Source organism: Clupea harengus, unplaced genomic scaffold, assembly GCF_900700415.2.
Source record: "Clupea harengus unplaced genomic scaffold, Ch_v2.0.2, whole genome shotgun sequence".
NCBI lineage: Eukaryota > Metazoa > Chordata > Actinopteri > Clupeiformes > Clupeidae > Clupea > Clupea harengus.
The window spans coordinates 35,606-57,626 of record NW_024879874.1 but is presented as its reverse complement, the minus strand read 5'-3'; the positions used below and the strand labels follow the sequence as shown (position 1 = coordinate 57,626).

At 41.7% G+C, this 22,021-nt stretch overlaps 5 protein-coding genes across 9 annotated transcripts; 2 read left to right on the top strand and 3 right to left on the bottom strand.

The window, feature by feature from the left end:
• Positions 1 to 879: 879 nt before the first annotated feature.
• On the bottom strand, positions 880 to 3,144 carry LOC122130596. Its single transcript, XM_042705329.1, has 3 exons — positions 2,520 to 3,144; positions 1,985 to 2,077; positions 880 to 1,672 (listed from the first exon to the last, which is right to left on the bottom strand). The coding sequence occupies exons 1-3, from the start codon at positions 2,974 to 2,976 to the stop codon at positions 1,419 to 1,421; spliced, it is 804 nt and encodes a 267-aa protein (XP_042561263.1). The 5' UTR covers positions 2,977 to 3,144; the 3' UTR covers positions 880 to 1,418.
• A 456-nt stretch (positions 3,145 to 3,600) lies between these two features.
• On the top strand, positions 3,601 to 10,990 carry fermt3b (FERM domain containing kindlin 3b). Its single transcript, XM_042705325.1, has 15 exons — positions 3,601 to 3,802; positions 4,703 to 4,827; positions 5,260 to 5,493; positions 5,616 to 5,732; positions 6,083 to 6,251; positions 6,563 to 6,665; positions 6,794 to 6,901; positions 7,495 to 7,620; positions 8,118 to 8,164; positions 8,268 to 8,392; positions 8,542 to 8,648; positions 8,922 to 9,137; positions 9,464 to 9,588; positions 9,829 to 9,970; positions 10,216 to 10,990. Exons 2-15 carry the CDS (start codon positions 4,704 to 4,706, stop codon positions 10,393 to 10,395), a joined length of 1,923 nt encoding a protein of 640 aa, XP_042561259.1. The 5' UTR covers positions 3,601 to 3,802; position 4,703; the 3' UTR covers positions 10,396 to 10,990.
• trpt1 (tRNA phosphotransferase 1) lies at positions 10,804 to 15,220 on the bottom strand. The gene is made up of 7 exons (XM_042705330.1): positions 14,851 to 15,220; positions 14,653 to 14,737; positions 14,335 to 14,504; positions 12,262 to 12,439; positions 11,891 to 11,947; positions 11,690 to 11,800; positions 10,804 to 11,543 (listed from the first exon to the last, which is right to left on the bottom strand). The coding sequence occupies exons 1-7, from the start codon at positions 14,911 to 14,913 to the stop codon at positions 11,521 to 11,523; spliced, it is 687 nt and encodes a 228-aa protein (XP_042561264.1). The 5' UTR covers positions 14,914 to 15,220; the 3' UTR covers positions 10,804 to 11,520.
• Positions 15,221 to 15,333: 113 nt separating this feature from the next.
• Positions 15,334 to 18,855, top strand: zbtb3 (zinc finger and BTB domain containing 3). Of its 3 annotated transcripts, none has more exons than XM_042705326.1 (3): positions 15,334 to 15,419; positions 16,389 to 16,565; positions 16,726 to 18,855. In XM_042705326.1, exon 3 carries the CDS (start codon positions 16,732 to 16,734, stop codon positions 18,562 to 18,564), a length of 1,833 nt encoding a protein of 610 aa, XP_042561260.1. In that variant the 5' UTR covers positions 15,334 to 15,419; positions 16,389 to 16,565; positions 16,726 to 16,731; the 3' UTR covers positions 18,565 to 18,855. The 3 variants fall into 3 exon arrangements, with proteins under 3 accessions (XP_042561260.1, XP_042561262.1, XP_042561261.1); XM_042705328.1 differs by having other exon boundaries at positions 15,396 to 15,583; XM_042705327.1 differs by lacking the exon at positions 15,334 to 15,419 and adding an exon at positions 15,593 to 15,965.
• Positions 18,856 to 20,409: 1,554 nt separating this feature from the next.
• rnaseh2c (ribonuclease H2, subunit C) lies at positions 20,410 to 22,021 on the bottom strand. Of its 3 annotated transcripts, none has more exons than XM_042705331.1 (5): positions 21,911 to 22,021; positions 21,476 to 21,630; positions 21,233 to 21,345; positions 20,965 to 21,084; positions 20,410 to 20,859 (listed from the first exon to the last, which is right to left on the bottom strand). In XM_042705331.1, exons 2-5 carry the CDS (start codon positions 21,627 to 21,629, stop codon positions 20,836 to 20,838), a joined length of 411 nt encoding a protein of 136 aa, XP_042561265.1. In that variant the 5' UTR covers position 21,630; positions 21,911 to 22,021; the 3' UTR covers positions 20,410 to 20,835. The 3 variants fall into 3 exon arrangements, with proteins under 3 accessions (XP_042561265.1, XP_042561266.1, XP_042561267.1); XM_042705332.1 differs by having other exon boundaries at positions 21,899 to 21,989; XM_042705333.1 differs by having other exon boundaries at positions 21,891 to 21,923.

Sequence of the window (22,021 nt, the reverse complement as noted above, 5' to 3'; positions counted from 1 at the left end):
CACCCCCCACCCCTTCACTGCAACCTGCACTGATTTTTTTTTAAAGAGTCTGTAAATTCCCTTTCATTTTGCCTAATGAAGACACTGCTGCATTGTGCTCTTCTTTGAGAGAAACAAAGGCTTTTAAAAATGAAAACATCAATCTACACTTTCCAGTCCACACCGAGTCTAATACCATGCATCTGAAAGGGGTCCATGGACCCCTAGTGGTCAATAAAGTATCTGCAGGAGGTCAGTTGGATGATTTTTTTAAACACATAAAAGAAAGATATAAGCAGTATTTATGACTGCCAGTAAAACCTTTCCTCAAAAATGTATTCCCACAGACAACCCATAAAGAAGTAAAGGATAGGCATCACAAATTTCAACACAGTAAAGTCTTCAATATTTAAAAAAGTTTTTTAAGAAGCTGAAAATGAAGTAACTGTCATTAATAAATCAATAAAATGAATTGAAAGGTATTACTGATTGAGAACACCTCATGACCATGAGTAACTTTAACACTAACATCAACAATAGCTATGAGAACTGTCAATCACCTAATTGTATAGGCTGCTTTAATGTTACCTTACCCTTTACAAATGCCACATGCCACATACAACGTTAGATTAGCAAAAGACGGCAACAAATATAATCAAACAGTGCCATGATTCAACAAGACTGTACCCTATAGAGTTGACAAGATAGCTGAATATGTTGATGAGCATTTTACAGAGAAGATAACATAGGCTGCCCCTTTTGCCCCGCACCTGGACAAATCAGCCAACCCCGACAGAGAAATTAAGTTTTTCTGCTGTGATTCACCATATAATTTTACAACCACTGTTGACAGGCTCTTAGTATTAACCATTAATATTAGTCTCTAAGCTCTTTTTGAAGTCTTTTTTTTTGTTTTTAGTAGCAGCCTTGACCACCATTCTCTTCCCACCCAAAGTTGCGAAGGCCACCCGTCGGAGTAGATATCTTTTCCACACACCCACTGATTTACATGAATAACATTCACATTCTGATTCTGGTTGAATAGAAAAGTCTTGTAAATTCAAACTCAAAGTGAGCAACTTACAAAAATCATTTTAGCACAGGTTGTTGTAAATGTTACAGATAGATATAGTTAACCTACTATGATCAAGTAGAATCGGATGTCATTTTGGACTACACGGTGTACATATGAGAAGGTTAAAGTTCATGGGCTACTGAGGGTCAAGGTTATTAATTCTAAGCTTCGCTGCAGGAGATAGAGCAAATTATATCCAGTGGTCCATGAAACATGACTGGATCTGTTTTATAAATAAAAAACTTGCTATCTTTCTGGGGCTATTCCATATTCATTTTGAGAATGGAATAATATAACCAGTGTGAAATTGCTTCTCCCTACTGTTATTAATTATGCAAGGCAAAGGCATATTTAATTTAAGCGCTTAAAAAAAATTGCACCCTGCAGCAAACAATAAAAAATGTTGCTGGCAAACTATCCATTGAATGAGTTTATCAAAGTTGGCCAGTGAAGGAATGTAACAAATGTTTCCAAATTCTACAATCATCTTGAATGTTCCAATCTTACCTGCATTCACTATTGCATCGATCTCCAGTTTTGTGATGTCTCCACGAAAGAGTGATATTTTCTGGCTCAGGGCATCACTGATCTTATGACGAGGCTGGTCAGCTGAGGTACCTTGAGAGGAAAGCAAAAGAATACAGTCTCATAAGATTACTCCAAAATGTTGGGATGACAAGTATATATGATATTCAGAGATAATATATAATCAATATTTATGTATATCTTTAGAGAATGCACATACACAGTAAGCTTATAAGCCTACAGAGTTTCAAAAGGCCGCCCAATTTTTTTTTGCAATGACCCACAACTGTGTTAAGTACAATACAGTTCATGATGAGTCAGCTGTTGATGTGACTTTTATGCTGCTGTACTGAGAGGTCATATTGCTCATAATAACAAACAAATAAACAAACATAAGGTTAACACCTGTAGAAGTCCAGACAGGTATTTTCTCCAAAGGCAGATGGTCAACCCTGTAGAACTCACGTCTCTTCTCCTGACTGGCAGAGAGGAGCAGGCCTACAACAGTGAAGGGATAGAAGGGGCATTTTTATAAGCTCTATGATTTATTAACAAATTCTCTCTACTCTTTAGTGATCACTGTATACTATCCCATATACTAGGATGGTATTGTAATGCTGCAAAATGGTTGAGGCTATCATTTTAAACATGCTGGCAGAGCCTTAAAAATTGCTACTGTAAAAAGTTCAAACACACATGATGTAATTGTAAATCAGCATAGTGATAATAAAATGTGACTTGTATTCTCCAACAGACTAATACCAAACAAATACAGGATAACGTCAAGAGTAATGTCAGAATACACACACTTGTATATGTGTTACAAGATACATTTATAAAGTAGGCTATTTGTTGTTGGAGTGAGAGAGACAGCTCTCAATAAACCCTTTGTCAAACTGCATCTGAGTAATGTAAACTTCATTTCCACCACGGGACTCACTCTTTGCCTCCTGCCAGTCGGTCCTGTCCGAGTCCAGGTTAACAGTTTCAGCGGACATGGTCAGCAAGGCACTGGTGTGCAACGCTGCAATAGCACCGGTGGACAACCCAAGGACGCTGAGAGCTGTCTTATATGATCGGAACCAACTCTTCCTATTGGGTGTACTGGCACTCTGCAAACTGAATGACTTTGAGGCCGCTGAAAAGTTCCCCAACCTTTTGGCTGTACTGACAGCCCAACTGTACTTGCTCGGCTTAGAGTTTAATAAGCGGGAATTGGCCGACCAATTCTCACTTGCCTGACGGACAACTGAGTGCAATGACCGACGGCTCAGAGCGCACGCTAGATCTGTAAATTTTAGGTTTATATTGGGATGCTTAGTTCCGCTAACTGCACGCAAACTAAAGCTGATTGGTTTTGGTAATCGTAGAGTAAGTTTTGACACATGAAACGCCATAATGTTGTCACTGACTGACCAGGGTAGTCATGCACTACCGGGTTCAGACAGCGCAACGTTGCACCGTTAGGTCCTTGGCACGGGTTTCGTTCCTAAACAACAACACACTGATCGCGCCTCTCCATGTCGTAAAATTCAACTATGGAGTGTTTATGGGAAGTAAAGTTCCGTGTAAACAGATGCGCATGATCCGCACGGAATGTACCACTTTACAAGGGGGAATCGAATAGCTATACAAAAGTCTACAGTGCCCCTATCGGCGGAGAGCACAAATGAGCTTTTCAGACAACTATTGACCTTCACTCTTTCCACATCTCTCCACATTTCTATAGTCATAGGCTAGAGGCGAGACAAAACGATACAACACAAAACAACAAAATCCTAATTATGGTGGACAACGTTAGTGGAAAGCATGTTATAAAAAGTATGTCTCAGTTACTACCATCTTTGCATTTTCATACACTGTAATAGCACAATTATCAAATGACAATAAACCAAACCCACACATTTTGATGACTGTCTACAAGTTCTCAGACACACCCAGAAGGTTGTGCATTTTGCACTGCATTTTGTGGATATATGTGGTTTTGATACACGGAAGGTTACAAAAAAGGAACACCCTCCTCTGAGAGCCTTGACACATGCCGCACTTACACACACCAAAACCACACTACGCACAGGCACATCTCATCACACCCTACTGAGTGTGTTTGTGCATATGAGAGTGTACGTGCTCGAGAGAGGACCCAGGGAAACTTAATCTGTAACAGAGCGATCCTACAGGAGAAGATCACACTTGGTATCCCAAAGCAGTGTGCTTGGAAAGGTATGATATATTGTTATTTGAAGTACAAGCATTTGATTATTCATTTGGGTGAGACAAGGGTAAGATTAACTTACCTTTTCATATAATTATTGTGAAAACCTTTCTGATATGCCGATGAATACTGTATAGCAAACGTTTAGACCATTTACATACAGTAAAGTCGTGTTGAATTATTTTATGAATATAAAACACCTTGATAAGTATAAATACCACATCATCTCATCCAGGAACTGCCCTGACTTGGAATTATGACCAAAATGTGACATAATATTTCACATTCCTCTTGTTTTACTTTTGGAAATATGATGTGGTAGCTATGATATAACTGCGTAAAACACAATTCACAAAGGAATGAATAAATCACAGTATATAAGGATGAATGTACTGAACAAGTGTATGACATAGTCTTTTGTTGTGTTGCTTTAGCTGAGAATATTGGCTGTAATAACGCATGGCTAATGTTACACGTAACAGTTGCAAAGAGTGAAAACAGAACTTTTTATCAGAAACAAACACACAGGCAGTAACAGACAGGGTGTGGGCGTATGTGATGCTACGGCTGACTGAAAGAGGAAGCATGATTCCATGTGATTGTTTTTTTTTACTTAGAAACAGGAAGGGTTTGTCACCTTTAACTTGACAAGCCCTCGGAATAACCCGTGCACACACATACAGTGTGGTGTGGTGTGTATGTGTGTATATATTTGATTTTATTTGCAGCAGTATATTGGTATTGTTGCATCTAAGATCATGACAAGTTACAGCCAGAGGCTTTCATTTTCACTTACACTATGTATCAGTTTTACACAAATCTGAGGCTTCAGTCTGACTTGCTGTTTATGTATTTCTTTTCTTCTGTTGTCATCTTTTTCTCATCTGTTTGCTTCTCTTCTCACTTAGAATGGCGGCATGGGATCTCTCAGTTACTGTAGAGGATTTGGGTCCGGATGCTCCACCCGTCACTATCAGTGTCACCTCAGATCTCCACATCGGTGGAGTGATATTGAAAATAGTTGAGCAGATACGTAAGTGTCCCATATCACTTCTTTACTAGGTTCCACAAAAGAACATAACACTTTCCTGTCCGTCCCTGACCAAGATGGACGGTTCACTTCACTTGGTCCCCGGGCGCTTAAAAGCTGCCCACTGCTCCTGGGGGGTCCTGGAGGAAGGACGGTGCAGGATGGGAAAACGCACTCAGGCCTCCGTGTGTGTGTGTGTGTGTGTGTGTGTGTGTGTGTGTGTGTGTGTGTGTGTGTGTGTGTGTGTGTGTGTCCTGTGTCGCCTCCATATATGCACATGTGTGTTGCAGTGTGTCGTGTGTGCCAATAAAAATTAAATCTGACAATCTGACATGAAGGGGAACACAGTGTGCCCCATCATTCAACCCCTCACTCCCAAACAGTGAAATTGACAAAGATAAAAGAGGCCATTTCTTTTCTCCTCTCCTGTCTCAGAGGTGAAGAGGGACTGGTCTGACTATGCCATGTGGTGGGAACAGAAGCAGCGCTGGCTCCTGCGCACGGGCTGGACGTTGGACAAGTGTGGCGTCCAAGCGGACGCCAAGCTCATCTTCTCTGCCCAGCACAAGCCCGTCCTGCTGGGCCTGCCCAACGGGGTGACCTTACGGATGCGTGCCAGTTTCTCGGCACCCGTGTTCCGAACGGTGATGGAAATCGGCAAGGTTCTGAGTGAGTCTGAACTGATTTTAACCCGCAGAATTGCAGTAGAATTTAACCTCTTCTTTCCTATACAGAAGAGTACACATTAGCATATGATGCTAACTTTGCTTTTCTTTCACTTCCTTTTGAAGACTTTCGTCACCCGGAGGAGCTGTCTCTGCTGCGTCCTGTGGAGGAGAAGAAGAAAAAGAAAGATAAAAAATCTGAAGAGGAGATCTATGACATCACAGACATTCCATTGACCTCTGGTAGATGTAGCAACATTTCATCTTTTCTATTTATACTTCCATGATGTCATTTTGCCAGACTGAATTCTTAATCACCGGGTACTGTGTCACACAGTACTGTGGCTACGCCTGATAAGTGTTGCAAACATTTTCTTAAACTGTACAATTCTGTTAAGGTTGTCTTCAACCTTCAACCTTCATCAAAAAATACGGTACAGAATAATTTGGCTTATACTATACCATAATATGTACAGTATAAGCCAAATATGGTACTGTAGAGTGAACAAATCCTCATAACGAAGCTTATGATAAACACAAGTGTCTTTTTGTATTGCCTCTTACAATGATGTTACCTGTACTTGATCTCACAGCCTCAGTCCAGTGCCTGTACAATGGGATGCCAGCCCATTTCGCCGACTCTCCCAAGACGGAGGCTGTGTATAAGATGCTGTCTGTCAGCCAGCCCTCTCCAGCCCCCGAGACGCTAGCCAAACTGTACCGGCCTGCCAGCATAGTGGACAAAACCCACATCCACACCAGGTACTGTGAGGTCCTGCTGGTCAAACAAATGCTTCCTCCTGAGAATGACACCACCTGTCACCACATTCACCTCAGTGAGAACCAGTGTTTTAACCCAAATGACTTTACTGTGTATTCAGGGCATGCTTACAAGCCAGAGGAACTGCCATTCCAAAGCATTTATGATTGACAGCATATCATTAGTTGCAGTTCTTGCCTTCTATGTCTTTTGATTTCAGGTTTAAAATGTGGATTGAATGATAAGACATAGTTTCTCCTGTCCTTGTGTCGATAAGACAAAGTTTCTTCTGTCCTTGTGTCGGTGAATTTAGGTGGCTGGATTCCTCCCGCTCTTTGAAGCATCAGGGAATTCAAGAGAATGACAAGTTATGGCTCCGCTTCAAATACTTCTCCCTCTATGATCTGGACCCCAGGGTGCGTGTCACAGTAATCAACCTACCTATCTGTCAACCAGTCTCAGCATTTGCAGTCTCAGCTATCTCTCTCTCTCTCCCTCCCTTTCTCTGTCTCTCTCTCTCTCTCTCTCTCTCTTTGTCTCTCAGTATGACGTTGTGAGGTTGATTCAGCTGTATGAGCAAGCACGTTGGGCCATCCTGCTGGAGGACATTGACTGTACGGAGGAGGAGATGATGCTGTTTGGGGCTCTTCAGGTGGAAACAGAAGAAGAAAGAACTACACATAAATTGCTCTTTGTGATGAATCATGGCATCATCACAATGAGTAACTTGTTCCGCCAAAAATGATTCATTATGATTAATTATAGATTCTTCAGGTCATTAGGTCAAGGTCAAATCCATTTCTCGTGGAGCCAAACCCGGGATTTAATAAGAATAACATATTTGAATATCATCTGGCCATTTCACCATTTCAATGACCAAATCAATATTAAGATGAAATACAAAAATTAGAAAACAAAAAAACACTAGTTTAAGGATTAATTTTGAGGGTCTTATTTAAAAGACAACAAGTAAAAATACAATTAATAGTTTAGTCAATAGTTAAGTTAATAAAATTGAAAAGCAAGTTCATAGCAATGTACATCTCTCAAGTATTTCATCCACCTCCTGATCAGCCTGCATTATGCATCATCACCAGAGATTACAAAAACAGCTTTATCAAAATAGTGTAGCCCACTCCATCAGGAAGACCAACATCATTCACTAGATGTGCAGGATCAGAATTACTGTAACAATACATTATAATACAGAATCATCACTGACTTCATCTGTCCCCTGTTTGGCAGTACCACATTGGCAAAGAGTCCCAGTCAGATGTGCAGGCTTTGACGTCTGGTCTGGAGGACCTGGACTCTGCCCTGCAGTGCCTGGAGGTGAAGATGGGGGGGGAGAGCAGTGCCACAGAGATGCTGGTAAGGGACACACCCTACTTCCTGTTTGGTGCAACATGTAGATGTTGACACATCCTGATTGATCATAGCAGCCTCTCTGTCTACTGAAACTACATAGAAAAAGACAAGTTTCATCACAGTGACACAGAGCCTGCACTGTTGGCTGCTTTTGACTTTGAGGTCATTCTTACTGTAAACTAACGTAATATATACATGGTTAACACACTGCCATTTTCAAAGGTTTAACACACTTTGTCAAATGAAAACACAACACATACATGTTATATTTAGGTAACACATTACTTTTCTGCTTTTAATTCATCAAATCAGTTTTAACATATTTTTTCTAGAAAGAGCAAGACCACATTTTCATATGACTATAAAAAGAATTCATCATAGAGACCAATGTCTCTGTTTACAATTACAGTAGTCCAAAGTCAATTCACAAAATGTTTTGAGAAAGCAGCCAATAAAAAATTATATTTATATGCATTTATAATATTTGTTTTCAAATGTAGGAAAATATGGCTGCACCTGAATTGAATGAATACCTAAAAATATTGAGGTGAGATTAAGATTCAGGATTTATTTCAATAATGTTCTGGCCAGAACCCCAGAGGTCATTTGTCTATGTTCACTTCTTTGTCAATTTTCTCCCTCTTATTTAGGCCTAGAAGACTTACACTGAAAGGTTACAAGCAGTATTGGTGTTCGTTTAAAGACACATCAATCTCCTATTTCAAGAGTCAAGAGGAGAGCTTGGGGGAGCCCATTCAGCAGCTGAACATAAAAGGTATATATAGATACTGTATATTGATATACGCAAAATATGTCATATTAATGTTAAATTGTCTGTCTCTCAAGAGAATGTATTCTAAACATCCCACTGCTATCTAGAATCTGAAAATGACAAAAATGTACTGTGAATCCATTCTCTTGCAGGCAGTGAAGTGGCCCCAGACATAAATGTTGCTGGGCAGAAGTTTTGCATTAAGCTCCTAGTTCCCGCGCCTGAGGGCATGAATGAAGTGTACCTGCGCTGTGAGAACGTGAGCAACCTTTCCATAACTGTTTGATTTTGCTCTGAAACAAGTCTGAGGGCTCATTCAATATGCTTTTGGGCAATAAATGATAGAAACACCAGAAACCAATACAGTTCAATACAGCACATGTCAGGTGATTAGAAAAAAGGGGAATAAAAACATGCACAGTCATTTCTCATATATCCTCACATCATTCATGACTTCTTTAGCACCTTGTTTCCCCTTTTCTAGATTTCTGTGTGTAATGGCTTGCTTTCCATCTTATTACCACCCCTTCAGGAGAAGCAGTACGCTCATTGGATGGCTGCCTGTAAACTGGCCTCTAAAGGCCTGACTATGGCTGACAGCTCCTTTGACAACGAGGTGCAGAGCATCCAGACCTTCCTGTCCATGCAGCGCACCAACCCGGGGGCCCAGATGACCCAGAGCGATGACAACATCAACACCCTCAGCCTGGTCTCACCACGCTACCACAAGAAGTTCAAAGCCAAGCAGGTGCATTAATTCTACCTTTTTCTCCCTGAAGACAGAATGCAAAGCAGAAGAGCCGTATCCAAAAAATGATTTGAGGAGTATGACATTGTGCAAATTCATATATCACATCAAGAACGACTGAACATTAAAAATTAAATATGCTTTTAGAAGAGCTCATCCATCATGTGACAAAAATGATTCATCACTGAAAAAAAGCCCTCTTCAGGAGCTTAACTGTTTGACATTTTAGTGGAAATGATAAAGACTGCAGAGACATTCAATAGCTCATAATGTTTTCAGATGAAGAGAGAATCCATAGTAACTGAGTGTTCTCTCTCTTCCAAAAGGTAACGCCACGAATCCTTGAGGCATACCAAAATGTGGCCCAGCTCCCCCTGATGACGGCCATTTTAAGGTTCCTGCAGATCTGGCAGGGTCTACCTGACTTTGGCATTTCATATTTCATGGTCAGGTGAGAACGTGAGAACGTGAGAACTGCCGTCCCAGTTGCTAGTAAACAAATTAATATTATGTTTAGTAAGGCCTCCATTGGCAGTACATTTTGTCTCTGAGGGATGCCACAGCGTAGCTTTTGTCTACTTAGATTGATTCCTGTTTGTGACTGGGCAGTAAAAAAAAACAGATCAGAAATGTGGACAATGTACTTTGTATAATGTGTTATGTCACCACAAAAGTTATCCTTTCCTTTCAGATTTAAGGGCAGTCGGAAGGACGAGGTAATTGGCGTTGCCAACAATCGCCTCATCCGTGTAGATCTAGGAGTAGGGGATGCAGTGAAGACCTGGAGGTACAACACCATGAGACAGTGGAATGTCAACTGGGACATCCGACAGGTGAGACAATGAATTTCAAACTATTCAATGAGGCAGTAATTTATAAGATTTGGTCTATGGTGCAAATGTGTGCCCATATTTAAATAACAAAAGGGCCACCTGTTGTCTTCCATACATTTCTACATTGTGTGCAAGTTGCGTGTCCTGGTGTAACTTAAAATAAAAACAAATGGTGAATGTTTGTTAGCTGAAATATCAGATGCCCTTTATGCTCGCCATTCACTGTCTGCCTTCTCTATGATCAGGTGGCCATTGAGTTTGATGGACACATAAACATCGCTTTTAGCTGTGTGGACGCCGACTGCAAGATTGTCCACGAGTACATCGGCGGATACATCTTCATGTCCACTCGAGGCCGTGACCAGAGTGACACCCTGAACGTGGAGCTCTTCCACAAACTCACTGGAGGCCATGAAGCCCTCTGAGACCCTACAAACACCCGTGGGTCTACATGAAGACAGTGGATGTATTTATTTATGTCTTTTCACATCAACAGCTAGCCTGCACTTGCATACCATGGGCAACTCATACAGCTCCGCTTGTTTGCTCATTTTGTTTTGAAAACAAATCATTTATATTGCTCGTATCACTGACAGTCTAAAAATAAAAAATATTTTATATTGATAGGTTTTAAAAAAAATGTTCCCCTTGATATATTGCCACCTACTTTTTTGCAATATAAACACAACACCCTGATGGAACATGAGACATGACTCAACACGACTGCCATGGAAAGGAACTGTGCTTAGACTTTGGCAATGTTGCAGGGGCCGTTTCCACAACTATTAGCACTCTGTGTTCTGTTATGCACAAATGGACGCAGCCACACCCACCAGATTTTCATTTCTTTAAGGAACTCAGAAAAGGAAGTAGGACAGGTACCAAAAAAGGACACCAAACACAACATCCTAACTCACATTTGACCCAATTCAAATTACATAGAGCACCAAAAAACATTGACATGTGTTGGCTGCCAATTTACTCTTGGTCTTTTTCAAATAAACAGCATGTTCATGAAAACCAGAATACCTTGTTTCTTTTAAATAACCTTTGTTAGACTTAGGACAAAGCAGTCGACAAAAGACATAACAGAGGCAAGGAACTTGTTTGTTTGAGTGACAAGTCAGGAAACCACTGGCTTGATCTGCAGAGACACTCTTGGTGGTTGGTGGTGTTTGGGGGTTTTACTGTATTAGCACACGTGTAACCCTATCTGTAAAGCACATGCTCAAACTTTCAGTTGCACAAAATGACAGTTAGCTTCTGCCTCCGGTTTGATAGCACTTGCCTAATATAGACTTGGGCAATTCATTCGTGTTATGAAAGTATCTTTGTAAGGCAAGTCTATAGAGTCTTGTCTTGCTGAGTTGCATGGAACGGTAACACCTGCAATTTCACCAGGCACTCGAGATGTTCAGCTATGTGTTTGTGGCTTTGTCTGTTTTATACATGCAGCATTTGTCATGGTGAATGTGAGACATGTCTAATCACTGCACAGTGTCAAAAGCTGCTGAATGCAGTCACATGGCTCCATTTATGTCAAGAATCAGCTATTCCAGCTTCAGTTCACACTCTGTAGAGATAAAATGTGTAGACAAACAAATCATTTAAAGGGATTATTCATGAGGTTATACAATTACAGCAAATAAAATGTTATTATAGAGGCCTAAAAATTAAAATATTCAACAAAACAGCAACAGCTGAGTGTCAGTGACTTACGAGATGGCTTGAGCTGCATAGCTCTACTGAAGTAACAGGGTGCCAGTTTTCCTTCCGAGTCACCAGGTGTCAGTAAAACTCCATTTTCTGACCAGAAGAATGGGATGCCATCTTTGAAAAACAGAAAGGAGTGGTGGTACAGTGATATTTTTCTGCTGAGACAAATCTTTTAATATTCATTCAATTGTTAGTTGCTCTTACCTGATATGGCTTTAAGGACATCAATGTAAATTACCAAGTCACAGTTTTTCCTCATACCTGTCAAAAAGACATTCATTTGTAAAAAAAGGATATTCCTCATGATGGGGGATGTTAGGATAATCCAGAACATGAACTGCTCTTTCATCAGCTGATTTTTCTGATTCGATCAATATCACTTAAGTTCCCACCTCACTAAATCATTTTCATCAGGAATAAAATACATAGGTATATGCACGCATGTACTTATCTCTGTTTTTAATATGTACTCTCCACTACTGGTGGGTTTTTCAATGTTAGCGGAACTTTACTGAGGTCTTCGGCTCTCTAAATGAATCCATGAAAGAGTGAACGAATATCTCCAGTTATCACACCGCTAATGACTCCCTGTGCTCCTGGCAGTCCGGACGCCAGGTGTATGTGTGTTCTGCCCATTCTGCTCAGGCCCTGGCTGCGGATGGCGGCCCAGTGCGTCAGGTAGGAGCCATGGATTGCCTCCTGTGTGAAGTCCGGAGCTTCTGGGTCCACCGCTCTCAGCTCCAGATCTGCCACCTTTCAGAAACATGTACTCAGTCAGCACACAGTCAGCCAGAACATATAGAGCCTATGAATCAAGGACAGCTCTCCAGCCTTAGGAATGTTTATGTGCAATTCTTTGCTCCTATTTCCAGCTTCATCTTCCTGTTGCAGGGCACATTCAAGGCAGGAACTGGTTTGGAACAGAGATGACCTGTTTAGGCAGCATAGTGTGACTAATTGTGACTAATGACTAATGTTTTCTGCATGGCTATGTTTAAACACAACACCCAGAAGTTACCGGCTTGTGAGTAAAAATGTAAACCCCCTTCACATCTCCTAATATAAGTAGTCCTTACTCCTGAGCTGCCAACTCTCCCGTTTTTCCCGGGTTTCTCCCGTTTTCTGATCCATCTCCCGCCGCCCTCCCGTTTTGTCATTTCTCCCGGTAATCTCCCGTATTTAACGAGGTACAAATGCATTTTATTAATAATCAAATCAAAATGTTCCAATGTTCTAAAGTTGCCAGATCATGTATGAAACGCAATCATGAGAGGCAACGCAAGCGTCAGCCAATCAAATTGCTTTAATGCAAAGACGACAACACAGGCTCTAGTCAATCTAATCGCGTTTATGGTCACGTCTCAAGAGCGCAAAGCTAAAAAAAAAAAAAAAAAAGATGGCGGACCAAACTCCGTAGATGGTCGTATTTGTACCTAAAAGTTGTTTGTTTGACTTTCTTTTGCTTATATTTTTAGAAAGTTACCGAGAAATAGCCACTGTACAATGTAAAAACCCCATTATTGTAACTGAAAAATACGTCTGAAAGGATTTGCAAGTGAGCCACCTATCATTCACTTTGAATGGGGATCCGTCAACCTTGACGGATCAACGTATTCCTACTCATATAATGTGTACAAAATAAATACACCATTTTCAACCAATTTGTCAATCTGGCAAACCTACATTCTATTGCGCAGTTGATCTTTCTGCGCAAGCTATTGCTTTTAAGTCACCTAACTGAGCAAAGATTTTTATTAAAATTAAGTACATTCAGCATTTTTTAAGTAACCCTACTAATACGATGTTTGCAAATTTGTTCATACTGAGTAGTGACAAGGCTAGGGTGCTTGTTTCCTCAACTGAGACTTGATACTGATAAACTGAGAGAGGAACTGACTGACTACCAGGTTGCAGTTACCTCAGGAACAGAGAGTGGACAGACTCTGGGGCCTTGTAGGGAAAGATGAGCGCTTCAGTCAGCTGGCTAGGCTGATGAAGGCATTGCTTTGCATTCCACATAGTAATGCCTCCTCAGAGAGGACTTTCAGTATGGTAAAAAAAATTGTTACAGAAAATAGAACTAGTTTGAATAACCGCACTTTGTGCGCTCTCTTATCTTGCTAAATTAACTTTACTAAGCCTGCTTTAAAGTACACCCCATCTAAAAAGACACTTAGGGCAGCCAAGTCAGCCACCTACATATACAACACTACAAAACAGTAGTTTTAAGACCTGTGCAAGTTACATTAACTGTTTATGTGATGTTTTTTTATGAATTATTTAATTTACTCTAATTTAATTATTTATTCTTGAATTGTTTTGTTGTATTAGAACATTTCATGAATTGATAATAAGTTATTGCAATAGTTAGTTGGTCTAATAATAATAATGTTGATCTATTGTTCAACATTATTGTCACTATGTTCATTGCACATATATAATAAATACAAAAATATTTGTTTTTGTTAATACAGTTATTGTGTATTTATTTATATACTGAAGACTACATAATATATAATAAATACGTTGTCTATAAACACTTATATGCACAACATCCCTCAAAACCAATATTTGCCGCCCCTCCCGCCGCCGTCGCCGAAATCTCCCGGATTTTGCTACTCAAATGTTGGCAGGTATGCCTTACTCACTTGTACTGAGTGGCCCTGATTGGCTCGTATCTGTAGACGCCCGGTTTCTGGGTGGCTGCGCAATTTGAACCTCTGCTTGTCATTGTTGGCCACCACACTCTCCACATCTTCCAGTGAGAATGAACGAAACTGGGGATGTGAGAGGAGATCATCCACAAAGATGAAGCCATCTACAAAGGGGATTAAAAAAAAACAGTTTACTTCATAGCAGAAGTCAGTAAATACCGTCAGGAAAGTCCAAAGCTTCCGAGACGTGCCATCAATTTAACTGGTTCATGACTCACTAAACCTTAGCGTGTCCTTACAGAGTTCGCTCACCTGGGTTCATGTGCAGCCCCATTTTACTTGCTCCGTGCCGCAGCACATATGTCATAGATTTCGATAAACGCACATCTGGACTGTCCTATGGGGAAAAGAAAAGCAAAGTGGAATAACGGACATCGGCCTATCTTTATTTAGGAGGGCTATCTATATATATATACCACAACATGGGGCACCGCGATATCCTTTACTCACCTCCTTGCCTCGGTTTCCACCTCGCCTATCCCTTCTTCCTCTTCCACTGCTCTGCCTGTCCATAAATTCAAGGCCAAGAAGAACTAAGAAGTCACTTACAAGTTGATGTTCATTAACCTATAGTACTCCGGCTCTAGCTTGGTTTTGTGGGATATTTATGTCATAGCGTTACTTTGCTATGCTTAACGAGCTTGCCAGCTACGATTACTAGACTAATGTAAGTTACCTTTGGAGCGTAACAATAATAATAACAAACAGGGACCAACATGAAAACCAAAAGAGTTTTGTTGGTAAACACAATCGCAGGTTCTGAAGACGAGTTGTAATCATAGCCTTGATTTGCCTGACTGTTCTCACAGATCTGAAACTGATCTGAAACGAATCTTAACGATGACAACAACACGGAACCAAAGTCTTCCCGGTCTCTGGCGGAACATAATCACAGACGCACTAGTGTTACTTCTGAAACATCCAGCCAGTAGGTGGCAGTACATATTCTTAAAACTGTGATGCTGCTGTCCTGCTACACCCAATGAAAAAGGTGGTTTTCGGTGTAACATTTCTAACAGGTGAGAATCACATAAATTATGCCGGTGTTTATCGATTCGTTTTGGTTTGCCATTCCTAACAAATGTGAAAGAGTGCCTGACAGTTTATGTTTGTACTATCTGAGTAAACGGACGAGGCTCAGCGGTGTCTCTTTGCTAGCCAATGCTACAAAACAAAACATCTGGTCAGTAAACAAAGCAGCTTTGCTAGCTAGCAATCGTAGGCTATAGACGCTTTGTAACGTAGTTATTGCTAACATTAACAGTGTTTTGATGTGGGTATGTAATGCCCTTGTCCATGTAATAAATACCTTTACTTAGAACATGGTCCATTCATCCGTTACAATCTGTATTGCCCTCCAGGGGTCGTAAACAGTAAAACACAATAGGATTTTAACTGATTTTAAAGAATGACGTACGTAGTTAACGGGGATCAATTAAATTCATTGTTTAAAAAAAAACAGTTTGCATAGAGTTCTGCTCGGGTGGAAAAGCCAGTCCTTCTGGTGCTCTTCATTTTGGGGATCCTATTAGTTGAGTATTGCTGAAGAAATCTGAAGCACTCAGGTGGGTAATACATTTTAAAAGTTTTGAATATGACTTGGCTGTTCAGCCAGAATTACAGAAAAACTTGTCTATGCGTTTCAGACATTAGAGCCTATGGCTACTAAAATAACTAATAACTAAAATATATTGATGTTTCTATATATATGTATTTCTTTTGTTTGTTTGTTTATGTCTTTAAAATATGTTTACCTCCAGCTCTGAGCCAAACTCCAACAACTGCATAGGCCTAATTTTGAAAAATGCGAGAGTGGGCAAGGAGCGCATCTTTCTATCACATGACTGAATAAACCAGAGGGCTTGTTTTTTTTTTTTTACCGTAACTGTGACTGAATAGCTAAGAGATATTAAAGGCTTTTAAAATGTATTATCGTCCTGAGTCCTGTATATTTCTTCACCAATAAATTCTTACTTTGCCTGAAACAGCTTCCGTTCAACATATTATTTCCATGGAAGAAGAACTTGCCTACATATTTCTTTGGACATCTCCACTGTTATTACAGCCAGACGTCAGTTTGAGAGCATAAGACTGCCTTCACAGATCAACAGAAATCTTCTTTGGCCTATGCAGGAGTGCCACTCATTCGACTGCTTACCATAAAGGTAAGAAAGTTCCAGGTTTCACACCATCCCCCCTTTTATTTGATTGTGGTTGTGGAATGTGGTTTATCCTCCTTATACTGTAGATGTTTATCATCTGTTACTGGCCCCTCAACCCACACCCACCGTCATGGTCTTGTGTTTTCTCTCTCACTCCCTTCAGGTGCAGATGGAGTTCCCAGAGCACAGTCAGCAGCTCCTGGCAAGCCTGCGCTCTCAGCAGCGGCAAGGCTTCCTCTGTGACTGTATAGTACAAGTGGGTCCTTCACGATTCCAGGCTCATCGTGTTGTACTAGCCTCCTGCTCCCCCTTCTTCCACATGTTCTACTCTGAACACCCACTGAGCACCAGTGCCGGTTCCTCAGGACCCCGCAGGGAGACGATAGTCAACATCAATGGGGAGATCGTTACCCCGGCAGCTTTCGGGCTGCTGCTTGACTTCATGTATGAGGGGGTGCTGAGGCTGGCGGCCCACCCTCCCCCAGAGGACGTGCTGGCAGCGGCCAGCTTCCTGCACATGAACGACGTGGTGCAGGTGTGCAAGAAGAGGCTGCAGGGCCGTGGCCTGGCCGAGGCTGACAGCACCAGGGCGGAGGAGGTGGGCCCTGAGGCCGCTTCTGTCTCGGGAGGAACTGGAAGGATAGTGACGGGCGGTTCCAGAAGTAACATAACCAGCGTGGGGACTAGTGGAAGTGGGACACAGGAGGAGAGGCCAGGAGGGGCCAGCAAGGTGGTGGCAGTTGCAATGTCTGGACAATCATCAGTGAGATCACAATACCACCAGCACAGCCAGTTTCCCTCTTTAAAGGTGGAAACTCGAACAGTTGTTGACGTTCGCAACGTTCGAGATGACAGCAGCAGTGGAGCAGGTAGTCCAGATTTAGCAGACACCACCCAGCCAGGCATGGACTCTTTCCCTGCGATAGGAGAATTTGGCCTCGTCTCAGGCAGAAGAAAGGCACAGTTACGGACAGGAACTCAGGAGTCTGCCCTCTCGAGCCCCTGCAGCACCACTGAGATGTACTGCGGAACCAATAGCAACCTGTCATCCTCATCGATCCTACAATCTCACCAACCCCTCAACAGCACAGAGAGCCAGCCCAGCGGGTCGGCAGTGGTCATCCCGACTCACACAGGGGATGGCGACAGACTCAGCCCTGAGCAAGACGGACACTCTGAGAACAGCTCTGGTTCGGCACGAGTCTTAAGCCAAGGAGCACCATCCCTCACTGCACCTCACCTTAACATCCAGAGTCCAGGCCTGGGGAACCCTGTGTCCCCTTCTCATCATACGCAGGTTAAAGCTGAAGTGGGGCCAAGGCAGGGTTTTGTGAGGGTGAAAGTGGGCAGCTTGAACGATCGTCCCCAGTCTCAGGAGAGACGAAGCGAGACTGAGGATGATGGGGTTAAGGTGAAGGTGGAGGCCATTGTGATTTCAGATGAAGAGCTGGATGAGGAACTGGAGGGGAGGCGAGGGGCTGGTACTCCAGATCTGGGTAGGGAGAATGAGCACTTTGACAGTAATCCTGACATGGAGGAATTGGCCAGAACGCACTTTATGGTCTCAAATCCTCTGTCGCACATCTCTGAGCACCAGGAGCCAATCTCTTTCCCCATGTCACCACAGGGTCATAGTGGCTCTTCCTCAGACCATGTGAATTTTCCCGGCTCTCTCTACGCATCTGGGTCCCATCCGTCTGAGCACCAGGGTGTCTACTTTGAGGAATTCCAAGACTCCCTTGGGAACTATGTGGAGGATGTGCCGACGTGCAGCACGTGTGGAAAGACCTTTTCCTGTGCGTACACTCTGCGGAGGCACGCCATCGTTCACACGCGAGAGCGGCCCTTTGAGTGTCGCTATTGTTATCGTAGTTACACACAGTCGGGTGATTTGTATCGGCATATCAGAAAAGCACATGATCACGACTTGCCAGCCAAACGCCATTGTGGAGAGAACGACCCCCAGGGAGATGACCCTACTCAGCCTCCGCCTCAGACGTAACCTTGGCCAAATCACTACACAGCTGTTGACGAGACGTAGATGCAACAGATCCCTTAATGTTCACACATGTGTCTTTTCTTTTCAGATCAAATGTAGACCAAACTCTTGGCATCACAAAGTATAGCTTACATCGAGAATATCAATACAGTGTTAAGTGTATTTTACTTGCACCCATTTTAAATGAAGATCTGAAAGCAGAGACGTAAGGACTAGGACAATGAAAAAGAGAAGGGGAACTAGAGACATACAGTGGGGAAAATAAGTATTTGAACCCCTGCTGATTTCGCAAGTTTGACCACTTGCAAAGAAATGTGTGATCTATAATTGTAATAGTAGGTGTATTTTAACAGTGAGAAACAGAATATCAACAAAAAAATCCAAAAAAATGCATTTTATAACATTTATGACTTAATTTGCATTTGATGCAGAAAATAAGTATTTGAACCTCTAGCAAAACATGACTTAGTACTTGGTGGAATAACCCTTGTTGGCAAGCACAGACGTCAGACTTTTCTTGTAGTTGGTCACTAGGTTTACACACATCTCAGGAGGGATTTTGGTCCACTCCTCTTTGCAGATCCCCTCCAAATCCTTAAGGTTGCGTTTTCAATGGGGGGGAATGAGGGAATGAGGTTCAAGTCCAATATTCCATGTTACATGGCCCCATCCATAGTTTCCTCGATGCAGTGGAGTCGTCCTGTACCCTTGGCAGAGAAACAGCCCCAAAGCATAATGTTTCCACCTCCATGCTTGACGGTGGGGATGGTGTCATATTCAGCATTCTTCCCCCTCCAAACGCGGCAAGTCGAGTTGATGCCAAAGAGCTTGATTTTGGTCTCATCTGACCACATCCTGTCTCCCAATCCTCCTTAGAATCATTTAAGTGTTCATTGGCAAACTTCAGACGGCCCTGTACATGTGCTTCCTTGAGCAGGGGGTCCTTGCGAGTGCTGCAGCACTTCAAACCATTACGGCGTAGTGTGTTGCCAATGGTTTTCTTGGTGACTGTGGTCCCAGCTGCCTTGAGATCATTCACAAGCTCCCCCTGTGTAGTTCTGGGGTTATTCTGCACCTTTCGGATGATCACCGATACCGCACGAGGGGATATCTTGCTTGGAGCCCCAGACCTAGAGCGATTGACAGTTGTTTGGTGTTGCTTCCATTACCGAATAATCGCACCAATAGTTGTCTGCTTCTCACCAAGCTGCTTGCCGATGGTTTTGTAACCCATTCCAGCCTTGTGCAGGTCTACAATCTTATCTCTGACCTCCTTGGTCAACTCTTTTGGTCTTGCCCATGGTGGTGAGGTTGAAGGTGTGAACTATGATTCTTTGGACAGGTTTCTTTTATACACCAGTTGAGATCAGGTGTACCTTGTTAGGCCTAATGAGGACTAATCTGTGTGCTTCTTGGGCACATAACTGGTCATTGGGAGCCAGAATTCTTGCTGTTTGCTTGGGGGTTCAAATACTTATTTTCTGCATCAAATACAAATAAAGTGCATTATAAAATGCAGTTTTCTGGATTTGTTTGTTGATATTCTATTTCTCACTGTTAAAATACACCTACCATTACAATTATAGATCACACATTTCTTTGCAAGTGGCCAAACTTGCGAAATCGGCAGGGGTTCAAATACTTATTTTCCCCACCGTATAAAATTAAACCCTAGGATGTGATTTGGTGAAAATTGTAATGTCTGTGGGCTGTTTTAATAGTTTTAATATGTTATTTTGGGTGCACTTGTTGTGTGTTTGTTGTGTGCATCTGCTACCAAATACACTGACCTAAGATATATCTTGCCTATGAAAAAGGAAGGGAATTATGAATGACAGGAGTCGAGAGTCAAATGTACTGAAAAGATCTTTTACACTTTCCATCATGTCAATAGAAATTTGTCTTGGGTCTTCATTTTTTTTAAACACATTTGTAGCGAACTCATGAGGAAACTGGTGAAATTGTTGTTTGCCATTGTAAATAAAACCAGTGAGTAACTCTTACTGACTTTGTAAATAAGTTTCACATTAAATTGATTTTTTAGAAAAGATTGAAGAAAAAAGCTCACGATTTTAATGAAATATTTTATATTAAATACTAAAATGGACCACAACGCTTAAAAATCAAGTGCAGAAAATCTTAGCAACAGAGGCCATTTCAGTTTTAAGAAAGCAACTGTACATCTTAGCTCCATTCTAAAACAAATGTATTGTAGTCTTTGCCACTGGTAAACTTGACGGGACTGGATTCTGTCAGTTACTAGATTGTTCTTTCTTAGTCTTCTACTGGCCCATGTATCTGCAAAAACAAAAACACAGCATCTTCAGTGACTCAGTTGTGGGCATTGAGCATTACAGACATTGGATTTAGTTTCATGTTTGGTTAGTATCTGCAAAAACATACTGCGTCTGCTAGTTTGGGCCATGCCATTGCCATGACAACTCCATCATCAGTAGAGGGGGGGATCTCCAGGTTCCAATATGTGAGGTTATGGAACGTGGAGGAAACTTTCACTGCACCATCCTGTACAAACAAACGAGCTGGTTGCGAAAATTGGAATCATAATTTTGAGTCTAAATCCTATTTACATGCATTAAGTTAATACTTCAGAGATAATTCACAACGTGCAGAGCAAAGAATTATGTCACAAGAGACTTGTCCTTATGGTCACCTCTTGATCCGAGCTTGGTTTATGGACTTGTTTCAGAACAAGACCTGTGTAGCCTTCAGGACAGTTCACCTCCTGGCCTTTCAACCCCCGACCCCTAAAGGATACAGTCAATTCTGCAACAAGGAATAATTATTACCATTTTGAGAATCGTAGACACTAAATAATTACATGTATGTATTATTAAAATATAAAACTAGCTACGATTTTCCATGATCATACGTATGCCCAAACTTAACCACTGACCGTGTTTGCGGTCCTTCACAGTGGAGGTAAAATACTGGGATACTTCAGCAGGACCATCGTGTTCAATCTCGCAAGGTAAAAAGTGAATTGGGAGTTCAACCGCTTGGCTAACGGAGCCTAGCTGTACTGTCGTCACACTGTTGTTTGCAGACATGCTGTCGCAAAGAGGATCACTTTGAAACCCGTATGCACATTAATACAATGTCATGCCAATTTAATGTGTAACTGCTCGAAATACGTAGTTCAAATATTTAAGTTGTTAATGTAAACCAGTCTATTTGCTAGTTATAATAGCGGTAAGCTAGTACATTGAGACTTTAACTAAGAGCTTAAACATGTATTTAAATTTAACAAATAATATTTTAGGCAAAACACAAAAAATAGTAATTCTGTACATCATAATCTGTAAACATACACACAAACCTGTTTCTTTACCTTGGAATCTCTCTAAACCGGATACAGACATTTGTTTTGGAAGCAGAAAGAGAATCGCCATGTGATTGGTCATAAGTCTTTCTTTGTGTTCCTGCTATCTTTGCTTGGCGC